Here is a 27,563-nt window from a genome sequence, read left to right as displayed (position 1 = left end):
AAGAGACGAATGATGGAAAGAGTCGACAGAATTGTGCTCAAGCTGCGAGCGGGGCTTAACCGCATATGAGCACAACAGGACATTACGAAGCAGATACAGTGATGGTTCCTCCGCTTCACAATACAGGCTCGCTATTCGACTCGTTCGGAAGGCACCTGTAGCGAGTCGTATCCCAAGATGATAGATAGTGTCTAAGAGACGTAGCTTAGATTTCTTTGCTGAGCCATAAATAAAACAGCCATAATCCAGCTTTGAACAGATAAGGGCACGAAAAAGACGTAAAAAGCACTATGCGGTCTGCAACACAGCGAACCTCTGACAAAAGACGTATGATGTTTAACGATTTTTCACAACACCTTCTCAAATCACGTATATGCGCCACCCACGTTCATTTATAATCAAAGATATGGGCCAATAATTTCGCAGGGTCTGTACATTGCAATTACACTACATTAAGACGCAGTTCAAGATGTGGGTGGAGTCCACGATGGTTGTAGAAGTGGACACACTGCCTCTTTTGAGTGGAGAATTTAAAGATATTGCGAGCAGACCACTCCGCTAACACATAGTTCTTATATCTAATATTAGGTTAAGTTTCTTAGGTTTATAACTCCCGTCTCACCATTCGGGATCTTTCCTATCTCCGTGGTCATGTCCTACGGTTTCGAGCGCGACTTCCAACTTGTACGGCCCGACAGGGTGCCCAGCAACGAAGCAATAGTGGGCCCTTCATACTGCTGCTATATGCAGGTTTAGGTGCCGAGCCCGGACCAGACGTCAAGTACACTCACTCACAGCCCCAACGGGGGCCCGAGGCGATTTAGACGTCCCGGTGACCGAATCTGCTCGCCGGGGCGAATATATCGCCCCGACGTGTTACAGCTGACTTATGGGTGTCGCAGTGTAATCAACCACAAGTCCCCTGAAGCTGCGTGCTGTCTCGGATTGCTCCAGCTCTGGTGGGTGTGTCGGAGCTAGCTGAGTATTTCGGCGGTTGTGCAGTGCAGAGTGCGGAGCCACGGGCTGTTATTCCCGAGGTAGGGGCACAAAACTGCGACACGCCTCTGGTGTCAGACTTAGCATTAGGTGTGTAATAACCAGTTTGAAGGGTAACTTTCGTGAAGTGGGTTGCTTAGGATCGGACTGTGTGGGGGTCCCCACTGCCGGCACAAACCGAGAAGAATTTTAGGTGTCTTTTTCTTCCGCCTCCCCCCTCGGTGGCAGACTGACGCCGACGGTTCCGTAACAGAGGCCAGCTCAAAATGACATGGCGCTCCTCTTGTCCTCCCTCAGAAAAAAACTAATAAGAAAGAGAAGACAGGAGAGACTACGACTGGTGGTCATATGACGAAATTAGCTATGGAATTGGACCCTGTGAAATTTACTGTAAAAGTGCCGCCTCCAAATTTTATCAGTATCACCTTGGACGGAACGGAAAAAATCATGAAAAACATTAGTCCATTCTACGTGAACGTGCGCTCGATGGACTCGTTGGCAAGGTCAGAAATGCAACTCGACTCCGCAACGGTTATCTCCTCGTTGAGAGTGCATCTGCAAAACAGAGACGCTGTTGAAAGCAAAGATGCTGGGGTCCTGGCTCAACACCACGCGAGGAGTTATATATACAGATTCTCTAGATGGTCTGTCAGATAAAGAGATCCAACTAGAGCTGGCGGAACAGTCCGTGTCCAAGGCATACCGTTTACTACGGGAGCGGGACGGACAGACTGACCTCCTAAGCTCAGTCTTTCTTACTTTTGAGACATCTCTTTTGCCAGAACATATCGTTGTCGGCTACGAGCGTGTCCCTGTGCGTGCGTATGTGCCGAACCCAATGCGGTGCTTTAGGTCCAACAGTTCGGACATACGCAAAAACGTTGCACAAACATTATCATCTATACAAAGTGCGGGGATGCTGACAATGGGGATTCGCCATGTCCCGGCGTCGAGCACTGGGTGTATTGTTCTGGGGACCACGCTTCTAATTCTAAAAACTGGCCAAAGTATATGCTAGTAAAGACGATTGAAGAGCTTCGAGTCCGGGAAAATATCACCTTTTTTGAGGCATGTAAGCGTATTTTAGATAAAGAAAAGAAGGCAACTGAAAAGTCCTATGCGTCTGTACTGCAGAAAGCAACAGTAGGAATCGATGCCACCACACAAATACCACCTATTAGAAACATACCTGGGAAGCGAATTGAGATCGCAACCCAGACAAATGTAGACGCTGGTACTCAGATTGATGAGTCAGACGACAACTTGTGGACTTGACATCAGGCTTTACGTCCCTAAGAAAATCGTTGCTATGACAGCAGAGAAGGATTGTAGGCCTAGTAGAACACCAGAAAGTAGCACTCCTAGTTCGGGTAGCAGGTCGAGATCACGTTCTCGATACGTTCTCGATCAAGATCAAGAGCAAGAGTGCGACGAACTGCAATTGAGTCACCAGAGTCAAAGACAAAGCAGTCACAGGAAAAAGCGTCTTCCCATTGAAAGAGAAAGAAGAGAAGATCCCCCGTTAAACCACCAACATTATATAGCTCCTCTTGATGACTGATATTGTACACTGGAATGTGAACGGTGTACGCAGCATATATACAGAACTACAGCAATTGATCTATCAAGAAAACCCTGCAATTTTATGTCTCCAGGAGACACACCTTCGGCCCGAAAACTCCTTGGGTATCTCGGGATACTACGTTCATCGGTACGATCACCTTGCCGGTATTCGTGCCAACGGAGGTTGTGCCCTCCTATTCCGCCAAAGTATATTTTCCACTGTTATCAATATCAACATCCCACATCAATGCATATCTGCTCGAGTCACTTTACCTTCCATGCAGTTCTCAATAGTCTCCGTTTAAATGCCCCCAGATACACCTTTCACAGTGCACGAAACTGAAGACATTCCATCACAGGTACCTGCTCCATATATGGTTGTGGCGGATTTTAATGCATCCCACCACTCATGGGTCGCAAATTCCGATGATGACTGAGGAAAGAAATAGCGGATGTATGTACCCGCCTAAATCTCGTTACCCTGAATTCAGGGCAAGCAACACATCTCTCCTTGGCTTACGGTACATAATACATGATAGATATCTCCATTTGTAGCCCAGTTTTCTCCACGCATTTCCAATGGTCTGTGATTCACGACCTACATGGTAGTGACCACTATTCCATTCAAATGCGTATGTCCGCTTTACGTCCGGCGGAATCTCGATCTCCAAACTGGGTTATTAAAAAGGCGGACTGGGTTGGATTTTCGGAGTCCATTTCATTCGATGATTAACGACAAGAACGTGTGGACTCCGTAGTGGAACATATCTCAAATGTGGTTATAAAGTTTGCGGAATTATCTATCTCCTGGCCGTCCTGCAGGCCAAAACGCTTCTCTCTCGCCTGGTGGAGGGATGCCTGCAGAGATGCAATCCGAGAACGCAGAAGTGCCTTACGCCATTTTGAGTGCCATCCGGCCCAAGAAAATTTTGTACAGTTTAAACGTCTTCGAGCCAAAGCTCGTCGCACAGTATGCGATGCCAAGAAGACGTCCTGGAGAAATTACGTCAATTTATTGAAAAAGAACGTCCCACCTTACATCGTATGGGTCAAAGTCTGTCGGAATATGGGGAAACGTAGTTCTGTAAATCCGGGAATTCTGAACAATGGAGTAACGACCACCATTCCCATAGAAATTGCTGAAATATTTGCTCCCACTTTTGCACACATAAGCAGATCAAACAATTATGACTCGGAATTTCTAAAAATCAAAAAATACTGCAGAAAAACGAAATCTAAATTTCCAATCTGACAACACTGAAGACTACAATGCACCGTTCACATCCGAGGAGCTGGAGGCGGCACTAGACGCATCCCCTGACAACTCCCCTTGCCCTGATAACATCCATAACCGCATGCTTCGTCATCTTTCACCAGCTGGAATATCCATTCTTCTGTCTATATGCAATAGAATATGGACTGAGAATGTATTTCCATCTGCTTGGCGTTCCGCCATTGTAACCCCAGTCCAGAAACCGGGAAAGGACCATTCTTTACCTGGAAATTACAGGCCAATCTGTCTCACCAGCTGTGTATGCAAGGTTATGGAAAAGATGATAAGCAAACGCCTGATGTGGGTACTCGAATCGGGAAACATTATCTAACATCCAATGTGGTTTTCGTAAGCACAGATACGGTGCTCACCATGTAGTTCTGCTGGAGCCCGCCATTAGAGATGCTTTCCTCAAGGAGGATCATCTAGTGGCGGTCTTCTTTGATGTAGAGAAGGTTTAGGGTAACACATGGCGTTATGGAATTCTGCAAGCTCTGCATGTTTGGGGACTTCGTGGCAGTCTGCCAACGTTTATTGCGAAGTTCATGGCAGAATGGTATTTTCGAGTTCGAGTAGGCACCGCACTTTCTAAAGAACATCTCCAAGAAAACGGCGTTCCGCAGGTGTCTGTATTAACCGTTCTTATTTTCTGCATTACGATCAATGGCATTGCCCACTGTGTGGGTGACTTAGTATCTTCGCTCTTGTACGTTGATGACTACAGTCTATATTACAGTTCCCGATACCTCCCACGTATCGGTCGACAGTTGCAACTGGTCATCAACGTGCTATCGGAGTGGTCTGTTCGCAATGGCTTCAAATTCTCCACTCGAAAGCCGCAGTTTGTCCACTTCTACAACCATCGTGGACTCCATCCACATCCTGAACTGCGTCTAAATGGAGTGGAGTTGCAATATACGGGCACTGCGGGGTTTTTTGGCCTTATCTTTGATTATAAATTAACGTGGCAGGCGCGTATCCGTGATTTGGGAAGACGTTGTGAAAAATCGTTTAACTTTTACGCCATTTTTCAGTGTTTCGCTGGGGTGCAGACCGCATAGTGCTTTTACGTCTTTATCGTGCCCTTATCCGTTCAAAGATGGATTATCGCTGTTTTATCTATGGCTCAGCAAATAATTCTAGGCTTACGTCTCTTAGACACTAACCATCATCATAGGATACGACTCGCTAAAGGTGCCTTCCGAACGAGTCGTATAGAGAGCCTGTATTGTCCTTTTGTGCTCATATGCGGTTAAGCTCCGCTCGCATCCCGAGCACAATTCTTTCGACTCTTTCCATAATTCATCTCTTTACGGCCGATACAGTGAAAATCCACGAAGACCTCGTCCAGAAGACGTACGATTGCGTGAACTGCTCTCTGATCTCGACGTCCATCTACCATCCGTTCGCACACTGGAATATACCACCACTCCACCGTGGATTATGCGACGTCCCATGTTTGATGTAAGCCTGAGCCAAAGTTTTAAGAATTTTACAGCAGCTTTTGTTTATAGACTTCGTTATAGTGAACGTTTGTAATGTTTTCCAAATTAGTCTTTAGTTTTTACTGGCGGATCCCTAGTAAATGATTGTGTTGTTTGCTCCTTCGTTGCAAATGGACAGATATTTAAATATAAACTGAGCGAATATTCCAGTGTTTTTACTGGAGAATTATATGCTTTTTACAGAGTTTTATTGTTTTTAATTCGACAACCTCGGGGCAGATATCTAATCTACTCCCACTCTTAAAAGTGCCATTCAGTCTTTGCAGTCTCTCTATTCAAATGACCCACTTGTGTTAAGAACTCAGCTGCTGTTCCACACACTCCTAAGCTCTGGCTCAGAGATTGGAGTAGTGTGGATTCCTGGCCATGTCGGAATTCCTGGGAATGAGGCCGCAGCTGCTGCAGCCATAGATGGTGCTACGAATGGCACTCTGGTATATTGGCGTTAGAGGTGGCAAAAATTACAAAATCATTTGAAATTTAGAATATGGTGGCAATGGGAAGGAGAATGGTCTGCACAAGATGGAAACAAATTACGAACAATAAAGAATACTGTTCCAATTGGGGATTCGTCCACAAGAGCGTCACGACAGGAATAAGTTTTACTCACCCGGTTGAGGATTGGCCACTGTCATCCGACACATGGCCATCTGCTACGTGGCGAGCTTCAGCCGGAGTGTGATCAATGCCATGTTCCACTTAAGGTGGAACATTTTTATTGCATTGTCGAAAATATGACCGTGTCCGTCGGCAATGTGGAATTCGGCCGACTCTACGTGACGCTCTTGGAAATGATTTTAATTGTACAAATGCAGTTCTGACATGTTTATCCAGTACTGGACTTGAAAGAGTGATTTAGTTTTTTATTGACCCGTTTTCCTTTCCTCTGGGCTCTTTACATCCGGAGGTTACATTTGTTATTTAGTATATATGTTTTTTTAACAAACTGGACATCCGAGTATTTTAGAATTACACCATATAATTTATTTATGGTAGCATTTGTTTTATTATTTTATTGTCTCTTTTTGTATACTACTTAAAGTATGAGATTTTGATGATGTTTTATGCCTTACCCTGTTGAAACTGCATTTGGGTACCTCGTTTTAATCGTGGCAACGATTATTTAGTTGTTTTAAGCATTCTGTTTATTGTATTATGTCTCTGTTGTGTAAAGAATTTTAGATAAGTGCGCAAATAGCCATAGTCGTTGACGCGCCCTTTTTAAGCGCCACTAACTAGCTAACTAACCATTAGTCAATCATTGAAATGCACCAAACAGAAACTAGCCACATACATGTACAAAATCATAACATGAAATTCAAAAACACACAAGACATAAATGACAGTACAATATTAGCGAGAAATTCCACGTGTAACTGACTGATATTTACAGTACACTTTGACAGCAAAATGTCTGCCTAAACTGTATAATGGGTTGAAATTAGAATGTGTCACGGCATGATCTGATAGATGAAATGGTACACTTAAAATACATATAAAAATAAACGTCTTTAATCGAAAAAGTATACTATTTATTTACGTCCAAAATGTGTGTATCTGACTGACATAAATGTCAACTCTTTCTTCGGGTGAACATGTTTCTCCACAGATTTCTCTGAATTGTCATTCCTGATACAATTTTGCAAATTTAGTTCGGAAAGGAAATTGTAATCTTCAGTTTAAGTTGATAACGACCTACAAACTACGATTAGTAATGGAGTTATGGCCGAAAAAGTGATGTGTAACTGACTGACCTCATTCTGTAACTGACTGACATCTCTGAATTTTAAAATAAAGTTGCACTTAGGCAACTGTAAATAGTACAAAATAATATGACACTTCATAAGTAGTAAATCAACATAACGATTAATTTAAATGAATAATATGTTTTCCAGAATACAAAAATTAGTTTGCTTAACCATGCATCTTAAATGATACAAATTAATGCAGCTACAAGTATTACATAGGCACACTTAATAACATATATAGTTCTTTCTCTGTGATTAAATACTGTATATACCAGCCATATACATTGGTGTTTAATTTTAGGACTATAAGAGTGTCGCAGCAACCTTGACAGCGCTTATCACTCTATATGGCATCAACTCCCTAGCGTAAGACAGTATGTTACGTTATTCAAGCGCGTTCCTAATAATCTGGCACTGACCTTATCGATTACGATAAGGTGACGCAGATCACAGTTTATATTTCCCATGCCTATAGCTGTTATATATTATATTCATAATAACAGATTAGAATGTTGAGTTCTACTTTTAGATTGAATTTGAGCCATTGGAATTAAACACGTAGAAGCACTCCACTGTACTCGTTGACTCACTTACTTAGTCTAACAAGTATGTACGGCAGGAACACTGTCAATATGTCGCTTGTTATCTGAACAAACTTTAGTTTCTTTTCACACACGGAACCTGTGGATCTTTCGCACTGATTGTTCACAAGACAGTTGTGCATATTCTATGACATAGGGATCTAACATTTTCACGTAATGAACTCCATGAGTTGCCGGATTAGGTCCAAGATGTTCAAATCGTTTTTCGAGTTAATTCTTTCCTTTGTCTATCTCAATCTGTGCTACCTCCAGAACAATAATTTGGATATTTTTATTGCTCACAATGTTACTAAATTCTGTAGCGCTTTGTATCTCCTTCTCCGATTTCGCAGCCATCCTTGCCATCCTTTTTACTTGGCCTCCAATCACATCCACGGCCCCTTTGCCATGATATGACTGAAAGAATTTCCATTCTATGTTAAATCCAAATATGCGAGCAAGCAATGTCACATTGCTCAATGTATACTTGTGTTTAAAATGACTCGCTGCTCCATCTGAAAATATTTTTACCACAATGTTCGGAAGAATCGCCAAAATTTCCGAAAACACTATTCGCAGACAAACATCACTGCATATTTGTCATGTGCTACATAATCTGACACTAATGCAGAGGATTTCTTCTGAACTTCCCTGTCACCTTCCTGTTTAAACCAGGAAACAGTAGTAAATATTGAGACCTGCTTATTGCTCCAATGAGCTGCCTGCATCTCATTTTGCTCTTTTCAGGTCCTATTACTGCACACTTCACACCAGTTGACGTGTAACGTCACCAAGGCCTTCCAAGTAACTAAGCACGCTGTGAGAATGAACAGCATAACAGCTGAGAGCATGACATGTAAGTCACTCACAATGCCGCTGCAGAAAACGAAATCACTTTAGAAGAAAATGTTCTAATACTCTTTTTATTGGTCATGTATTAATAACGCAGAAAACCAAAGGAAATTTTAATCTGCCAATTATTATGCTGTGTGGAACAGTTTTTGTATGTTTCTTGTGACGGAGTGACCGTAACTTACAGTACAAATAATTATAATGATTTTAAGTAATTTAGGATCTTAGGATACTTCAACTAATTTCATATTTACTTCAAGGAAAGACCAAAATATAGTTCAAAAAAAGACGGCATGAAATAAAACAAATTTACACGTCCGAATTGTGACACGAAACATAAGTATCTATATGTGTTTTTTTTTTAAGTGTTTGGAATATGACAAGATCTGCAGCAAGTTATAGACTAAAAGAAAGAGTATTTGAAAGATTATCTTGCGAAATAAGGCAATTTAAAGTATGAAGAAACATATTTCTTCAACAAAAATAGTCCTACATCAATTTCAAGAAGTTCACCTCAGTATGATATTTTCGTGGAATTGCTCTAGCAACTTTCGACATAACCAACCTATACACAAACATACCCATAAAAGATACACTACAGATATGAGAATAAACTCTCAAAAACAACACACCACAAGAACACATTAAAGAAATCATCCACATCACAGACATCATCACAAAACAAAACTACTTCTAATACAATAAAATATATTATACTCAAACCGAAGGCCTACCCTTGGGATCACCCATTTCAAGCATACTAACAGAAATATTCATACCCCACATAGAACAGACATGCATACTAAACAAAGACAACACCAACACGCAGACAACATCATATATTGGCACAGATACGTAGATGACATTCTAATACTATAGATAGGAAAGAAAAGGCAGATCCAAAACCTGCATCAACGCAAACAAAATAGACCCAAAGCTACACTACACATTAGAAATTGAAAACAACAAATCCATAAATTTTCTAGACATCACAATAACAAACGTCGACAACAAACACACATTCAATATCTACAGAAACCCACAAGAACAACACACATACACAACACATCCAACCACCCAACACAACACAAACAAGCTGCATTCCGAACAATGGTACACAGACCTTCAACATACCAATGAACCAATAGGATTACTAAGAAGAGCTAAACACAATCTAATACATAGCACAAGAAAACGGATACAACCCCAACATAAGTGACAACATAATACGAAAGACAAAACATAATCACAAAAAGACATAAGAATACATCACAAACACAAGAACACAAAAAATACTCCTTGTTGAATCTTTCGTACACTACTTTTAACACTTGAATATAAATAATTGATTAAATGGTGATCTTACTCGTGTTAATTGTGTAAGCATGTGCGGCTTACAGCTGTTTCGGTGCTTCTTCACACCATCTACATCTAAATATGCCGAACACATAATTAATGCTAACCACACATACAATAACGTAAATACAGACATGGAAATCCTACACATACAACCCAAAAACCAAAAACTCAACACACTAGAACAATATGAAATACACAGACACACTAAAACACACCTTGATCAAATTCTCAACATACAGATCAATTTCGGAACACACACTGTATTTGACACCACATTTCAACACTTTTCAACAATTGAACACACCCGCACAACAGGCAGCGAATTTCGAGATGACGTCGAGATCTAGTAGGCTCTGAGGATGGTGTGACGAAGCACCGAAACAGCTGTAAGCCGCACATGCTTACACAATGAACACGAGTAAGATCGCCATTTAATCGATTATTTACAAAAAAATACATCACTCTAGCATACGAAAATAAAAACATTCACAAGATTGGAAGCTCATTCAAGAAATTAAATTCCAACATCGCATACAGAACAAATAATATTCTACAAAAACATTTCATCACATAAACAACACAAATAAATACAACCACACACGCGTATACAATCTCAAATGTAACACCTGCAACAACTTCTACATAGGACAGACACGCAGATCATTTCAAACACGTTACAAAGAACACATCGCAGCCATAACAAAATTACAAAACACCTCCACATAAGCAGAACATATCACAAATGCTAACCACACCTACAGAGACATCAACACAGACATGGAAATTCTACATATCCAACCAAAAAGCCAGAAATTAAACACACTAGAACAATACGAAATATACAGTCACTCAAAAACACATCCAAATGAAATTCTCAACACACAACTCAATTTCAGAACACACATTCTTTCACTCCACATTACACTACACAAACACATCCCCACAGGAAACAAAACAAAAGGTGCCAAGACCAGCAACATCCATTTCTAAAGAAGGTCAATAACAGACCGAAATATGTTAACCAGGTACAGTAATATTTAACACGAGAAAGTCATATAATAAATATTCCGATGTGATATAGTGTTAATTTTTTTTTATTTTACTAGGTTATTTTACGACGCTTTATCAACAGCTTAGGTTATTTAGCGTCTGAATGAGATTAAGGTGATAATGCCGGTGAAATGAGTCCGGGGTCCAGCACCGAAAGTTACCCAGCATTTGCTCATATTGGGCTGAGGGAAAACCCCGGAAAAAACCTCAACCAGGTAACTTGCCCCGACCGGGAATCGAACCCGGGCCACCTGGTTTTGCGGCCAGACGTGCTAGCCGTTACTCCACAGGTGTGGACGATATATATAGTGTTAAATGTTGTGTAATCAAGATGTATGATGTACAATGATTTGGTTTATATTTTAACAGCAAAATTCAAACTGGCTGCCACATGCATTTATTCGCTTCGTGTGTTTCATGGTGCTGTGTTGTAATACTCGTTATGCCTAGAGACAAAAGTTCAAGTAGTACACTTCTGAAAAGCTCGATTGATGGGGAGAGGACTTTAATATCAACGGACTACGTAGATTTTGTGAATTTTTTTTTTTTCGAAGAAAGTAAGCTTGTGCACTTTTTAAAAATATTTTATCCACAAACACTTTTAATTATTTCATTTACAAAGACACATTATATTACATACAGTTGCGTATTTTAAATTTTAATATCGTTTTAATTAATAGGTGAACTGCAAAAAAAAAAAAATTCCAAGTGGATCAGCTCTTGCAGACTGCGTCTCACAAGAAATGCAACGAAAAATAATTATCAGCCTGTCGTACGCCGGACTCCTGGTCGTTTCGCTCTCCGACATATTATCCAGGTGGGGAGGGGAAACGGGAGTGACGGACAAGATGGCTGTGGTTTGTGGGTGGGGTGATACGAAACTGTGGTGAAGTTTAAAGGAAAGACTGTTTTTAAAGTAACATTGTTTATTACAGAAATAACAGTGAAAGTGTGACTATGGTTCCCTCCTAGTTCTGTGGTAGGGGTAACGGGGAGTCGTGATAGAAATTGATAGTTTAGAAATTCGTCCTGAGGCTTCGATGCGGGGAGAGTTATGATGGGTGGTAGGAAAGTGCGACTTGAGTGAGAGGAAGGTAGGGATAACGGGAGTGCCTGGGGAAAATCGGCTTGTTCTCATGTGTGTTGTGGGGGGGCAGGATAACGAGAGAGAGAGGAATCGGGTAGAAGGTTAGTTCTCTAGTTCGAAGGATCAACACAGCGTACTGTGCGACTTACCGACTTCGAGAACAAGCTCCTGGCATCGGAGGATCAACACAGCGTACTGTGCGACTTACCGACTTCAAGAGCGGGGAAGGGTGACCTCTATCATCGACGGATCAACAGAGCGCACTCGCGACTTACCGACTCTAGAGGGGGGGTTGTGGAGATGGTTGTGTTTTATCGAACAAGCCGGGATAAGTGGGGAGTCGAAGTCAGGAAGGTGTAAGATAAGGGCGATCAGGGGAGAGAAGTGGGGGGGAGGGGTTGGAGGTGGTGATGAGACTTGTAGCGAGACGAGAATAAAATAAGTTCAGAATTGGTAAGAAGTGAGGCTGGTGTAGGAAATAATACAGGAGACAGGGGCGCAGCTTGGCTCCCTGTTCCCGGAGTGGTGGCCGTGTGCAGACACGTCCGAACAAAAGACAACCATAGCGTGGGCCTGGTTGGGAGACTGCTGCCAGTGACGGAGTTCGCGCTCTTTGCCATCTGGAGAACGAGTGTCTGGAGTCGATTCGATTCGATTCAAATGTTTTATTCCGGTAAAATATACAAAGAATATACATTGCCGGCGGCTGTTTCAGGGGCTTATTTGTGTGCCCTCTTCAGCCGTCGTGATTAATACACTTGGAATACATAACATAATAACAAAGAAATTGTTTACATAATACATAATAGAAATGTGGAAAAACAGATAATTAAAAAAAATAATAATAAAATTTTAAAACATAAACAATGTTTTTTTTATACCACATCTCCGCGACTTCAGACAATTAAAAACTGTCTGAAGTCGCGGAGATGTGGTATATTTATACCCCTCGGAACAATGGTGGTTGAGGACGCCGTTGACGTCACAGTGCCCGGGGGTATTTCTACTGCCAACGTGACTCGTCGCCGCGCGATCTTTGCTTTCTCCCTTACAAGAGGGAAAAAGCGAGCCAACCTGCTTTCTGAGAGAGAGAAAGCAGCGACTCTCATTTGCGCTGGTAGGTTTAAACCATTTAAAGTAGGACGCACGGGCATCGAGAATTGATATACACAACAAGCCTATGCTTAAATTGAATCCAAAACAAAATGAAAATGATACATTTAGTGCGGACCTCTGTGAAGCCCTAGTAGCAGCTAATATACTTTGGAGGAAACTGGACAATCCATTACTTCGCGGATTTTTGCAGAAATACACTAAAAAGCAGATTCCTGTAGAGTCCACATTGAGAAACAATTACTTGGATCCACTATATGAAAAAGTAACTTGAGTTATTTAATAATGCTTATTACAGTTAATTGCTTAAAAAATTTGTGTAATTGATATGTACTTTAAAGTAGTTGTTTTCATAACTATTAAATATAAATCATATTTTAGGTCCTCCAAGAAATTAGAAACGACGCAGGAAATTCACTTATTTGGGTTTCCGTGGAAGAAACTACAGACTCCTGTGGGAGGTATATTGCTAGTGTAGTCGCGGGGAAAATGGACACCATATATGCTGGATCTCCTCATCTGATTATGTGCACTGTCTTAGATAAACCAATCATGCTACCATTGCAAGGACAGTGAGAGATGGATTGCGTAAATATATTATCCTGAAAATGACTGAAAAGATAGAGATATCAGAGAATGACTTGCGTATAAATTATAATATGTTTTTAAGTTTACTCTGGCCAACCAAAGAACATGAAGAGAGACTCTTGCCGTTCTTAACTGACAGTGCAGCATATATGCTGAATTCAGCAGGGCACTTCAAGTTCTCTACCCCAAAATGATCCAAAATACTTGCATTGTCCACGGCCTCCATCGTGCTGCTGAAGAAATTCGTTCACAGCATCCTAAGACTAACAATTTGATTTCTTCGGATAACAAGGTGTTTGTAAATGCTCCGGCACGGACTGCACTATTCAAAGAACTACCAGAAATTCCCCTTCCACCAGAGCCTGCATTAACTAGATAGGGAACCTCCATCAATGGTGCATTCTACTACTGTTCGCATATTGAAGATATTAAGAAAGTTGGTATTTGAGTTATGTAATTTCATCATCATCATCATGCGCCATCATATAGTAGACCCTTGTGGGTCTCTTACGGTCTCGTGCCACTTATTTTTGGGTCTTCCAGTTATCTAATTTAAGTTAAATCATTTATACGATGAAAGAGTAATGGAACGGAGAAAAATTCTCTCCCGCGCCGGGATTTGAACCCGGGTTTTCAGCTCTACGTGGTGATGCTTTATCCACTAAGCCACACCGGATACCCACCCCGGCGTCGGACAGAATCGTCTCAGATTAAGTTTCAACTCTTGGGTTCCCACTAGTGGCCGCCCTCTGCACTACGTCATAGATGTCTATGAACGTAGGACTGAAGTCCACACATGTGCTGAGGTGCACTCGTTATGAGTGACTACTAGAGCACGCAGAACTGAAAACCCGGGTTCAAATCTCGGCGCCGGAGAGAATTTTTCTCCGTTCCATTACTCTTCCATCGTATGATGACCCAGAATATCTGAATGCAAATATCATATGTACTTCGGCACATTAAAATAATATATAAAATATTTATGCTTTTCTTTGATTTATAGGTCCAAGATTCACTGTAAATACATGTCTATAATTTAAAAAGATAAATTATATAAATAAACTAAATAGTAAGGGTTTTATGCTTTACACTGTATTTTGTTTACAAGTTTGTTCTTAGGTGCTTCATTTACATCCAGATGATATAGGAATTCAAAATGAACTTTCGTACATAGGTGCACACATCAAGACACTTCCTGAAACAATGACCAAACTTGAGGAACGTGATCTTCAGCTTTCTACAGAAGTGAGTTTGTTGAACACTGTCACATCTTTCAACAAACTGCCAGGGTCACTGGGGAGAATTCTAACAGAGATGATTAAGAAAATTGAGGAACGAAATCCAGGTTTGGAAACAGTGAAAGAGATTCGTGGAATTCTACAAGGTGAGCCCCAGACTGTTTAGAATTACACACCTAAAGAAATAGCAGCTTTTAAGTATGTATTGTCCCCTAAACCCATGTGAACTTGAAAGAACATTCTCTGTATATAAGAACATACTTGCCGATAACCACTCGGGATCCGTCAGAAAAAAAAAAGAAGAATTTGGAAAACATGATAAAAGTTCAGTAAAACGAAGTCCATAAACAAAAGCTGCACGAGGTCTCCGTGGATTCCCACTGCATCGCACGCAAAGAGAAGAATGACGGAAAAAGTCGAAAGAACTGCGCCCAGGCTGAGAGCGAAGCCCAAACGCATATGGGCAAAACAGGACACCACGCCGCCGACACAGCGACGGCCCCCCGCCCCACAACACAGGCTCGCCGCCCGATTCGCTCTGAAGGCACCCGCAGCGAGCCGCATCCCATGATGATGGATAATGTCCAAGACGCGCAGCCTAGAATTATTTGCTGAGCCATAGACAAAACAGACACAATCCAGCCCTGAACGGATAAGGGCACGATAATGACGCAAAAGCACTATGCGGTCCGCACCCCAGCGAAACCCTGACAAAAGCCGCAAAACGATCCCTTACAATCCCCTCTCAAATCACGGACACGCGCCTCCCACGTTAATCTATAATTAAAGACACGGCCCAAAAACCTCGAAACGTCTGCATATTGCAACTCTACTCCATCAAGACGCAGTTCAGGTTGTAAATGGAGTCCACGATGGTTGCAGAAGCGGACACACCGCGTCCTTTTAGTGGAGAATTCAACGCCACCGCGGACAGACCACTCCGATAGAACGCCGGTGACCAGCTGCAACCCTCGAACGACAGATGGAAGGAATCGGAAACTGCAATATAGACTGAAGTTATCAACGTACAAGAGAGAATACACTAGGTCACATACACAGTGGGCATTACCACCGATCGCAATGCAAAAAAAGAAAAACGCCCAATAGGGACCCCTGCGGAACGCCTTCCTCCTGAAGATGCTCGCCAGCAAGTGTGGCGCCCACCCCAACTCGGAAAAACCGCTCGTAACAAACGTTGGCAGACCCCCACGAAGTCCCCCAAAATGCAGGCCTCGCAGAATTCCATAACGCCATGTGGGATCGTAAGCCTTTTCCAGATCAAAGAAGACCGCCACAAGAAACTCCTTCCTGAGGAAATCATATCCAATGGCGGTCTCCAGCCGAACAAGACGGTCCGCGGCGGATCCGCGCCTACGAAAACCGCTTTGGATACTAGACAATCGGCCTCCCGACCCGAGCACCCACATCAGGCGCTTGCCCAACATCCCCTCCACAACCCTGCATACGCAGCCAGTAACACAGACCGCCCCGCAATTCCCAGGCAAAGAAGGGTCTTCTGCCGGCTTCCGGACCGGAATCACAACGGCGGAACGCCAAGCAGATGGAAGATGACGATGCATGCGGCTATGGATGCTACCAGAGCCAGGGGAGGTGCCAGGGGACGAGTCCAGTCGCCCCCAGCTCCCCCGATGCGAACGGCGCACTGCAGTCCCCAGATCGAAAATCTAGATTTCGTTCATCTTCATTATTTTTGATCCTCAGGAATTCCGGGTTACAATTATGAGCTCCTTACCCGTGAAAATGTGGTAGAAAATATTTCAACAATCTCCATTGGGCCCGTGGCCGTCACTACATAGCCTAGAAGGCCCGGAACCACAGGACCACGCCTCCCCATTATTCGAGGGAGCCCGTCCCAAACGCTGCCAGCTGGGACGCTGTGCCTCAATGAACTAACGCAGCTTGTCCAGGAAGTCCTCCTAGCATCGCACACAATGCGACGAGTCTCGGCACGAAGACGTTTAAACTGAACAAAACTCTGCCGGGTCGGATGGCGTCCAAACTGGCGCAAGGCACGTCTCCGGCCCCGGATTGCATCCCCGCATGCCCAGGGGACAGAAAAGCGCCTCGGACAACAGGACGACCGGTGGATAGATAATTCCGCCGAATCTACAACCACATTGGAAAAACTGTCCACCGCGGAGTTCACACACCCTTCCCCCATCACCGAACGATATGGACTCCGAAAATCCAAACCAGTCCGCCCGCTCAACAACTCAGTTTGGAGAGCGAGATTCCGCAGGACGCAAAGCGGACACACGCATTGGAATGGGATAGTGGCCACTACCATACAGGCCGTTAATCACAGACCATTCGAAATGCGTTAACAAAACTGGGCTACAAATGGAGATATCTATCATGGAGCATGCACCACAAGCCAAGGAGAGGCGTGCTGCTTCGCCCAAATTGAGGGTAACAAGACCCAGACGGGAACATACCTCCGCCATTCTACTTCTTCCGTCATCACCGGAACATGAGCCCCATGATTGGCGGCATGCATTGAAATCACCCACCACCAGATACGGAGGAGGTATCTGCGAGAGAATGTCCTCAATCTCATGCAGTGCGAAAGGTGTGTCTGTAGCCATATAAAGAGACCATTGAGAAACTGTATGGTAGGTAAGTTTACTACAGCGGCCACGCATTGGTGTGGACTGTTAATTTTGATAACAGAGGAAAAGATACTGAGGCGGAGCAAGAGAGCACAACCTCCATCGACACGAACACCGGGAAGGCGATCGCAAATGTGAACATAGTATCCCGAGATACTCATGGAGTTCCCAGGCCGGAGGTGCGTCTTCTGTAGACAAAAAAACAGCAGGGATCCCAGGATAGATCAATTGTTGCAGCTGCGCGCATCCGCCGCGCACACCTCTCATACTCCACTGTACAATATCAGTCATATCAAGGAGGTAAATCATGTTGGCGGCCCCACAGGAGATCCTCTTTTCTCTTCCCTTCTATGGGTGGATGCCTTTGCCTGAGGCTCCTCATCCTTCGCCTGTGGCGACTCACCCGCAGATCGTCGCGCTCCAGATCGTGATCCCTATCAAGGTCGTGACAGAGAGCGTGATCTCGATCCGTTAACCGTACTAGGAGTGCGACATCAAGGTGCTCTACCATGCTTAGAATCCTTCTGTAATGTCAGGCCAGCGATCTTTCTAGGGACGTAAGGCCTGAAGAAAACCCATACGATTCGTCTGGCTCTGCAGTCTGTGTGGCAGCGCCGACACATGTCGAGGTTGCGGTCTCATCTCGCTCCCTGGCATACCTGCAAGGCATGGCGTCTGCGTAGATGCATCTATCCCCTCCGTTGCCTTTCGTAACACTCATAAATAGGCCTTTCCTGTTGTATGCTTTTGTTCATCGAAAATACGTTCTCGCGCCTCGAAAAACGTAATATACTCTCGGACTTGAAGCTCTTGAATATCCTTCTCTACCACAAACTTCGGGAAATTTTTAGATTTGGAGGCGTGGTCGCCAGAACAATTCATGCAGTGCTTGGCGCCGGCACATGGGGAATCCCCATGATCAGCACCGCCGCAACTTCCACATACGACATCGTTAGTGCAACGCTCCTGCGCACGTCCGAACCGCTGGCACCCAAAGCACCGCATTGGGCTCGGAACATACGCACGCACTGTGAAACGCTCGTACCCGACAAAGATGTATTCTGGTAGGACAGACTCTTCGAAGGTCAAAAAGACAGCGCTCAGGGGAACAGTCTGTCCGTCCCGCTTACGCAACAAACGGTAAGCCTAGGACACAGATTGCTTCGCCAGCTCCATTTGGATCCCGTCACCAGACATACCGTCCAGAGAATCCGCATGCACCACTCCCCGCGTGGTATTAAGCGAGGAGCGCCGTTCCACCTTAATAAGGGTAAGACCATAGCAACTTCGCTTACAACAGCGTCTCACTCTGTTTTGGAGAAATTGTCTCGATGGGGAGACAACCGTAGCTTAGGCGGATTGCATTTCTGATTCTCACAACGAGTCAGTCGAGTGCCGTCTCACGCAAAATGGACTAATATGTTTCATTGTCTTTTCTGGTCCGTCCAAGGTGATACTGATAATCTTCGCAGGCGGCATTTTGACAGTTACTTTCTCAGGGTCCAATTCCACAGCAATTTTCGTCATAATATGACCACCAGTCGTATCTATCCTTGTCTTCTGTTTTTATTAGTTTTTTTTCTGAGGGAGGACAAGAGGAGCTCCAGAAAATTTTGAACTGGCCCCACCTACGGAACCGTCGGCGTCAACCTGCCACCGGGAGGGGCGGTTTTCTCGGTCTGTCCCTTGCGTGGGCCCCCCCACAGCCCGATCCCAAGCAACCCACCTCACGCAAGTCACACTTCAAAATAGTCATTACACACCTAATGGTAAGTCTTACACCAGAGGCGCGTCGCAGTTTTATGCCCCTACTACGGGAAAAAATGCCCGTTGCTCCCCACTCTACACTACAGAACAACCGGACTACTCGTCTATCTCCGACCCAATCACGAAAGCCGCAGCAATCCGATAAATCACGCAGATTCAGAGGTCTTGTGGCTAATTACACTGCGACACCCATAAGTGAGCGGTTACGTATCGGGACGATCCCGGCGAGCAGAGTCGGTCACCGGGACGTCTAAATCGCCCAGGGCTCCCATTGAGGCTCTACGTGAGTGTACCTCACATCTGGTCCGTGTTCGGCACCTAAACTTGCATATAGGAACATTATGAAGGGTCCACTATTGCTTCGTTGCTGGGCGCCCTGTCGGGCCCCACAAGTTGGAAGTCGCGCTCCAAACCGTGGGACAGAACCACGGAGATAGAAAGATCCCAGGTGGTGAGACGGGAGTTATGAACGAAAGAACTTTAAAATAAGAATAAAATAATGAACTAGAAGAGAATGAATATTATAGCCATACAAGGCATTAACAAATCCCGTCATGTAGACGGACGTGGCAAGAACAAAAGAGCGGGGATGGAGAGGTGAAAATGGCTGTGATGATGTGGAGGGCGATCCGCATACAATGCTGGCCGGCGAGGAGAAATACAGCGATGAAAATAGTGAGAGAATGAAATGGGCCGGGTGGCGAAAAGGCTATTAATGTCCGAAAAGAAAGACACGAGATTCACCATTCCATCCCCCGTTCACCATCTTGGTGGGACACACCTCAACCGGTCGATGTATGGGTGGAAGGCTATATGCCTTTATTTATGAGTAGGAGGAAGCACGGAGACATAGACAGTAAAAAAAAAAGAGGTAGGAGGAAGCACGGAGACACAGACAGTCAAAAAGACAGATAAACAGACGGATGAATGGAGTCAGTTTGTGGGGTTTAAAAAGGGCGGGACAGCAACTATGGCTATTTGCGCAATCATTTAAAGTTCCTTACAGAACAGAGACATAATACAGTAATCAGAATGCGTAAAAGAACTAAAAAAACGTTGTCGCGATTAAAACGAGGTACACAAATACAGTTTCAACAGGGTGACGAATAAAAAATTATAAAAAAACTCAGCCCTAACTACTATTTTAAAAAATACAATAACATAATAGTACAAAGACTACCATAAATAAATAAAGTATCTGGCGAATTTCTAAAACATTCGGATGTAAAACGTCTGAATGTGAAGTTTGTTAAAAAATATACTAAATAACAAACGTAACCTCCGGATATAAAGGGTCCGCAGGACAGGAAAACGGGTCAATAAAGTAACAAAATCACCCTGTCAAGTGCAGTACTCGATAAAAATCTCAGGACTGCATTCGTACAATTAAAATGATTTCCAAGCGCGTCACGTAGAGACTGCCGAATTCCATATTGCCGACGGACACGGTCATATTTTCTACAATGCAATAAAAAATGTTCCACCGTCAGGGGAACAGCATAGATCACACTCCGGCTGAAGCTCGCCACGTAGCATATGGCCATTTGTCAGATGACACTGCCCAATCCTCAACCGGGTAACTAAAACTTCTTCGTGTCGCGACGCTCTTGTGGACGAATCCCAAACTCGAACAGTATTCTTTATTATTCGTAATTTGTTTTCCCCTTGTGCATACCATTCTCCTTCCCATTGCCACCATATTCTATATTTCAAATGATTTTGTAAGTTTTGCCACCTCTCGCGCCAATATACAGGAGTGCCATTCGTAGTTCCATCTGTGGCTGCAGCATCTGCTTCCTCATTCCCAGAAATTCCGACCTGGCCAGGAATCCACACTACTCCAATCTCGGAGTCAGAGCTTAGGAGTGTGTGGAACGGCTGCTGAGAATTTAACACAAGGGTATCATCTGAATAGAGAGACTGCAAAGACTGATTGGCTCTTAAACAGCCGGAGCAGATTAGATATCTACCCAGAATTTGTCGAACTGAAAACAATAAAACGCTGTAAAAAGCATATAATTCTGCAGTAAAAACACTGGTATATTCGCTCAGTTTATATTTAAATATCTGTCCATTTGCAACGAAGGAGCAACCAACACAATCATTAACTCGGGATTCGTCAGTAAAAACTAAAGAATAATACAGACAACATGATAAAAACAAAATCTATAAATAAAAGCTGCTGTAAAATTCTTAAAACTTTGGCTCAGGCTTACATCAAACATGGAACGGCGCATAAACCACGGTGGACTGGTGGTTTATTCTAGTGTCCGAACGGATGGTAGATGGATGTCGAGCTCTGAGAGCAGTTCACGGAATCGCAAGCCTGCTGGACGAGGAGTTCGTGTATTGTAACTGATTAGGCCGTAAAGAGAGAATAAATGAAAAAGTCGAAAGAATTGTGCTCAGGCTGCGAGCGGAGCTTAATCGCATATGAGCACAACAGGACATTACGTCGCCGATACAGTGATGGTTCCCCCGCTTCGCAATAAAGGCTCTCTATCCGATTAGTTCGGAAGGAACCTGTAGCGAGTCGTATACCAGGATGATGGATAGTGTCTAAGAAACGTGGCTTAGAATTATTTGCTGAGCCATAAATAAAACAGCTATAATCCAGCTTTGAACGGTTAAGTACACAACAAAGACGTAAAAGCACTATGCGGTCTGCACCCCAGTGAACCCCTGACAAAAGGCGTAATATATTTAAAGATTTTTCACAACGCTTTCTCAAATCACGGATATGCGCCTACCACGTTAATTTATGATCAAAGATAAGGCCCAAAAATCTCGCAGTGTCTATATATTGCAACTCCACTCCATTAAGACGCAGTTCAAGAAGTGAATGGAGTCAACGATGGTTGTAGAAGTGGACAAACTGAGTCTTTTGAGGGGATAATTTAAAACCATTGCGAAAAGACCACTCCGACAGCACGTTGATAACCAGTTGGAAATGTCGACCGATAGATGGGAGGAATCGGGAAATATAATATAGACTGAAGTCATCAACGTACAAGAGAGGAGATACTCGAACACCCACACAGTGAGCAATGCCATTGATCAAAATGCAGAAAAGAAAAACGCTTAATCCAGACCCCTGCGGAACGCCATTTTCTTGGATATATTCTTTAGAAAGTGTGGGTCCTACACGACCTCGGAAAAACCGCTCTGCCATGAACTTCGGAATAAACGTTGGCAGAGTCCCGCGATGTCCCCAATCATGCAGGGTTTGCTGAATTCCATTACGCCATGTGGTATCGTAAGCCTTTTGTAAATCAAAGAAGACCGCCACAAGGTATTCCTTCTTGAGGAAAGCATCTCTAATGGCGGTCACTAGCCGAACAAGATGGTCTGCGGCGGATATTTGCTTACGAAAACTACATTGGATATTATATAATCGGTTTCCCGATTCGAGTACCCACATCATGCGTTTGCTTATCATCTTTTCCATAAACTTGCATACACAGCTGGGGACACAGATTGGCCTGTGATTGCCAGGTAAAGAAGGGTCCTTTCCCGGTTTCTGGACTGGAATTACAATGGCGGAACGCCAAGCAGATGGAAATACACATTCAGTCCAGGTTATATTGTATATAGACAGAAGAAAGGGTATTCCACCTGGTGGAAGATGACGAAGCATGCGATTATGGATGTTATCAGTACCAGGGGAGGGGTCAGGGGATGTGTGTAGTGCCACCTCCAGCTCCTCTGTTGTGAACGGTGCATGGTAGTTTCCAGTGTTGTCAGATAGAAAATTTAGGTTTCGCTTTTCTGCAGTATGTTTGATTTTCAGAAATTCCCAGTCATAATTATTTCAGCTGCTTATTTGTGAAAATGTGGTAGCAATTATTTCAGCATTTTCTATTGGACTGGTGGTCATTACTCCGTTGATTAGAAGGCCCGGAATTACGGAACTACGTTTCCCCATTATTCGACGGACTTTGTCCCATATGGTGTTAGCTGAGACAATATTCTTGGGTCGGTTGGCGCTCAAATTGGCGTAAAGCACGATGCGGACACAGATTGCATCTCTGCAGTCATCCGTCCACCAGGGGAAAGAGAAGCGTTTTGACATGCAGGACTACCAGGGGATAGATAATTCCGCTGATTTTATAACAACATTTGAGAAATGGACTAATACGGAGTCCATACTTTCATGTCCGTTATCATCGAATTATATGGATTCCGAAAATCCGACCCAGTCCGCCTTTTTAATAACCCTGTTTGGAGAGCGAGATTCCGCAAGATGTAAAGCGGACATACGCATTCGGATGGGGTGGTGGTCACTGCAATGTAGGTCGTGAATCACAGACCAGTAGGAATGCGTGGACATAACTGGGCTACAGATGGAGATATCAAACATGGACTATGTACCGTAAGCCAAGGAAAGGTGCGTTGCTTCTCCTGAGTTCAAAGTAATGAGATTTAGACGGGTACATACCTCTGCTATTTTATTTCCTCTGTCATCATCGGAATTTGATCCCCAAGAGTGGTGGGATGCATTGATATTCCCCACTAGCAAATATGTAGCAGGAACCTGCGACGGGATATGTTCAATTTCTTTCACTGTAAAAGGAATTTCTGTAGAGACAGACTATTGAAAAATATATGGTAGGTAATGTTATTGTAGCGCCGATGTATTGATGAGCATTGTTAATGTTGATAACAGGGAAAGAGATGCTTTGGCGGAGTAGGTTGGCACAACCACCATTGGCCCCGAATACCAGCAAGATGATCGTAACGGTGAACATTGTATCCTGATTTATTCAGGGAGTGTTCATGCCGGAGGTGTGTCTCTTGTAGACATAAAATAGCAGGGTTCTCATAATATATTAAGTGTAGTAGTTCTGTATATCTACTGCGAATACCGTTCACATTCCACTGTACAATATCAATCATTATATGGAGCTAAATAATCAAAGTGGCTTTACACGTGATTTCCTCTTCGTATCTTTCCTGTGATTTGGAGCCTTCGACTCTGCCTGAGATTGCTTAGTTACAGAATGGGGCGACTCACTTGCAGTTCGTCGCACTCCTGATCGTGACTTTGGTCTAGCTCGGGATCGAGATCGTTTTCTCGATTTCTCTCTCGAACGAGGAGTGCGACATCGTAGCTCATAGCCGATATATATGTACTCAGGTAGGAGAGATTTTTCAAAAGTCAAGAATACCGTGCTCAATGGATAAATCCGTCCGTCCCGCTTAAGCAACAGCCGGTAGGTCTTGGACACGGGCTTGTTTGCAAGCTCGAGTTGTATCTCCTCATCATTCATGCCATCCAGAGCATTCGTATGAACCACTCCGCGCGTGGTGTTCAGCGAGGAGTGCCGTTCAACCTCTATACAATAAGAACCCAGCAACTCAGCCTTCAAGAGCGTCTCACTTTTTTTCGGAGACAAAGTCTCGACGAGGAAGCTACCGTTGGGGAGTCGAGTGGCATTCTTGACATTTCCAACGAGTCTATCGAGCGCACGACTCACGTAAAAAGGGCTAATGTGTTTCATTGTTTTTTCGGTGCCTGTTAAAGTAATACATAGATATCTCGGAGGCGGCATATATATTTTCATATTCTCGGGAACCAGTTCCATAGCGTTGTTCGTCGTGTGACCACCAGTCAGTGTAGCCTTTTTTTTTTTTTTTTGCTTCTTCATGTCTGGATTTTTTTTAGGGGTAGGTGAAGAGGAGCGCGGTGACATATCGAGCTCCCCCCTACGGAACCGTCGGCGCCAGCCTGCCACCGGGGGGGGGCGGAAGAAGAAGACACCTAAAAATTCTTCTCGGTCTGTGCCGGCTGTGAGGACCCCCCCCCCCACAGCCCAATCGCAAGCAACCCACTTGACGCAAGTTAACCTTCAAACTGGACATTACACAACTAATGGCAAGTTTTACACCTGAGGCGTGTTGGAGTCTTATGCCCCTACCACGGGAATAACCGCCCGTGGCTCCCCACTCTCCGCTGATCACAACCGCTGAACCACTCGGCTATCTCCGACCCACCTCCCAAACCCGGAGCAATCCGAGACCGCAAGCAGCTTCAGGGGACTTGTGGTTGATTACACTGCGACACCCATAAGTCAGCGGTAAAACGTCGGGGCGATATATTCGCCCCGGCGAGCAGATACGTTCACCGGGACGTCTAAATCGCCCCGGGCTCTACGTGAGTGTACTTGATCTCTGGTTTGAGCTCGGCACCTAAACTTGCATATACGGGCAGTATGAAAGGTCCACTATTGCTTCGTTGCTGGGCGCCCTGTAGGGCCACACAAGTTGGAATTCGCGCTCGATAACGTGGGACAGGACCACGGAGATAGGAAAGTCTCCGCTGGTGAGACGGGAGTTATAAGCCTAAGATATTTAACCTAATAATATATATGAAAACTAGAAGAGGAAGAGGAATGTAATCTAGCAAGGCATTCTTAACAAATCCCGTCATTGTGGCGGACGTGGCAAAACGAACAGCGGGGATGAAGAGGTGAAAATAGCTGTGATGTTGTGGTGGGCATTCCGCATGCAATGGTGGCCGGCGAGGAGAAATATAGCGATGAAAAAGATGAGAGAATGAAAAGAGCTGTGTGGTGATAAGGCGATTAATGTCGGAAACGAAAAGCACGAGAGCCACCATTGCATCCCCCAGTCACCAACTTGGCGGATCCCACCTCGACCGGCGGATGAATGGATGGACAGAAAAAAAAAGAGAGACAGACAGCCACAAACATATAGATATCCAAACACAAAAAGAAATATTGAGACAGATTTATAGGTAGACATACCAATTAATGATAGTGAGTCGTTCATTTGAACAACTATTTCTATTCTTCGTCATTGTTATTTAAATAAAGCAGTGAAACTCACCCCTCATTTAAGACTTCATCCTCTTCTGCCGTTAATCCCAGTTTGACCTCGTCCTGCACTTTGTCTGACACATGTGCGTCGTCCTGTAAAATATTATCTACAAAGGAGCTATAAGACAATAATTGTTGACGGATCAATGGATAGTAGATTAAATGCTGCAGAATTAATTTTATATTTTGCTTAACCCAGTAAAGAATTTAAACATTTTTTCTGTAGAATGTTAGTAAAATTAAAATAGACAAAACCAAATATTATGACATTTTGTAATAAATATTCCGGTCTAAGTGAGAAATATATAAACGATAATAAATTGGAAGAGTACATAAGAATGATACTATGGTCATATTGTGAGTAGGTCCCAGAGGAGTAGGATTAAGGAACACTATGTTCACAACTGAGCAAACTGTTACGGTAAAATTCGTAATAAGAAATTTTGCTACGATAGTTTGGAAATATTTAAGATACAGTGCGTTCGTAGTTCGGCCAGACTGTTCCGTAGAATACACTGCTTGACATGTAGCCTATTAAATGTCATTCTAATATAAAACTAACAACCAGATAATTTTAGAAGTGAGTACAATACAAAGCTGCCATAAGCCTTTCTATGGGCTGTGGACTGGTGACCTGACCTAAGCTTCTAGTCTTATTCCAGTACGGCCGAGCTACGAACGCACTTTATTTCCGGATTTATAGCAAGTATTCAACTAAACTGAACGAACGAAGGTAGTTAAACTCTAAAATAATTGGAAAATCTAGGGAAAATAATGATTGATATTACTGTTCCCAATACAGTCCGTTATTGGAGGAATTTGGACTCGACACAATTAAATGGTCCTCCCTATGGAACTCTCAATGTGAGGTTGCTACTACAGAGAGAAGGATGGCAAAGAGGCTCAGAAGTAGTCATTGTTAATTGTGATATTCATGCATATTTTCCAACAAGTGGTCCTAAGGAATAAACATCAATCGTGTGGACGTTAGCTATTAAAGGAATTTAAAATGAAAAATTAAAAGGAACCTAATTAACTGTATTTTCTATACCAGGCACAAACTACAAGTTTACTCACGTACCACTGGAGGAATTAAGATTGACCCCTGCTCTACACTGGACTGTAAACTAAATTAGGAGTGACTTGGTAAAAACTATCAGCGATGATTAAAAAATTCAAAATGGATATGATTTGGCGAAAGTTCAGCATTGCAGTCTCTACCAGAAAAACTGGGTAAAGAAAATTCATGAAGGACTACACGACGAAGAAAAGGACAAAACGAGAACAACAATCATATCGATTGGTCACCTGAATGTAGCAGTGAGTACATAACACAGCTAGAAGAACAGACCAATACACTTCATAAATTATTGC

The 27,563-nt window shown here is 43.5% G+C and overlaps 1 protein-coding gene across 3 annotated transcripts in view; it reads right to left on the bottom strand.

Annotated features, from left to right (window-relative positions):
- The window catches only part of LOC138705746 (gastrula zinc finger protein XlCGF57.1-like), a 120,007-nt gene that overhangs the window by 16,128 nt on the left and 76,316 nt on the right, over positions 1 to 27,563 (bottom strand). For 2 of the 3 annotated variants that reach the window (XM_069834340.1, XM_069834341.1), the window contains one exon: positions 26,200 to 26,282. In XM_069834340.1, coding sequence (XP_069690441.1) covers positions 26,200 to 26,282 — 83 coding nt within the window. Of the gene's footprint in view, positions 1 to 26,199; positions 26,297 to 27,563 lie in introns of all 3 variants that reach the window. The other variant, XM_069834342.1, reaches the window with a different exon arrangement.

This window comes from Periplaneta americana, chromosome 9 (assembly GCF_040183065.1).
Source record: "Periplaneta americana isolate PAMFEO1 chromosome 9, P.americana_PAMFEO1_priV1, whole genome shotgun sequence".
Taxonomy (NCBI): Eukaryota; Metazoa; Arthropoda; class Insecta; order Blattodea; family Blattidae; genus Periplaneta; species Periplaneta americana.
The sequence above is the reverse complement of the archived record's forward strand: the minus strand, read 5'-3'. Positions and strand labels throughout refer to the sequence as shown.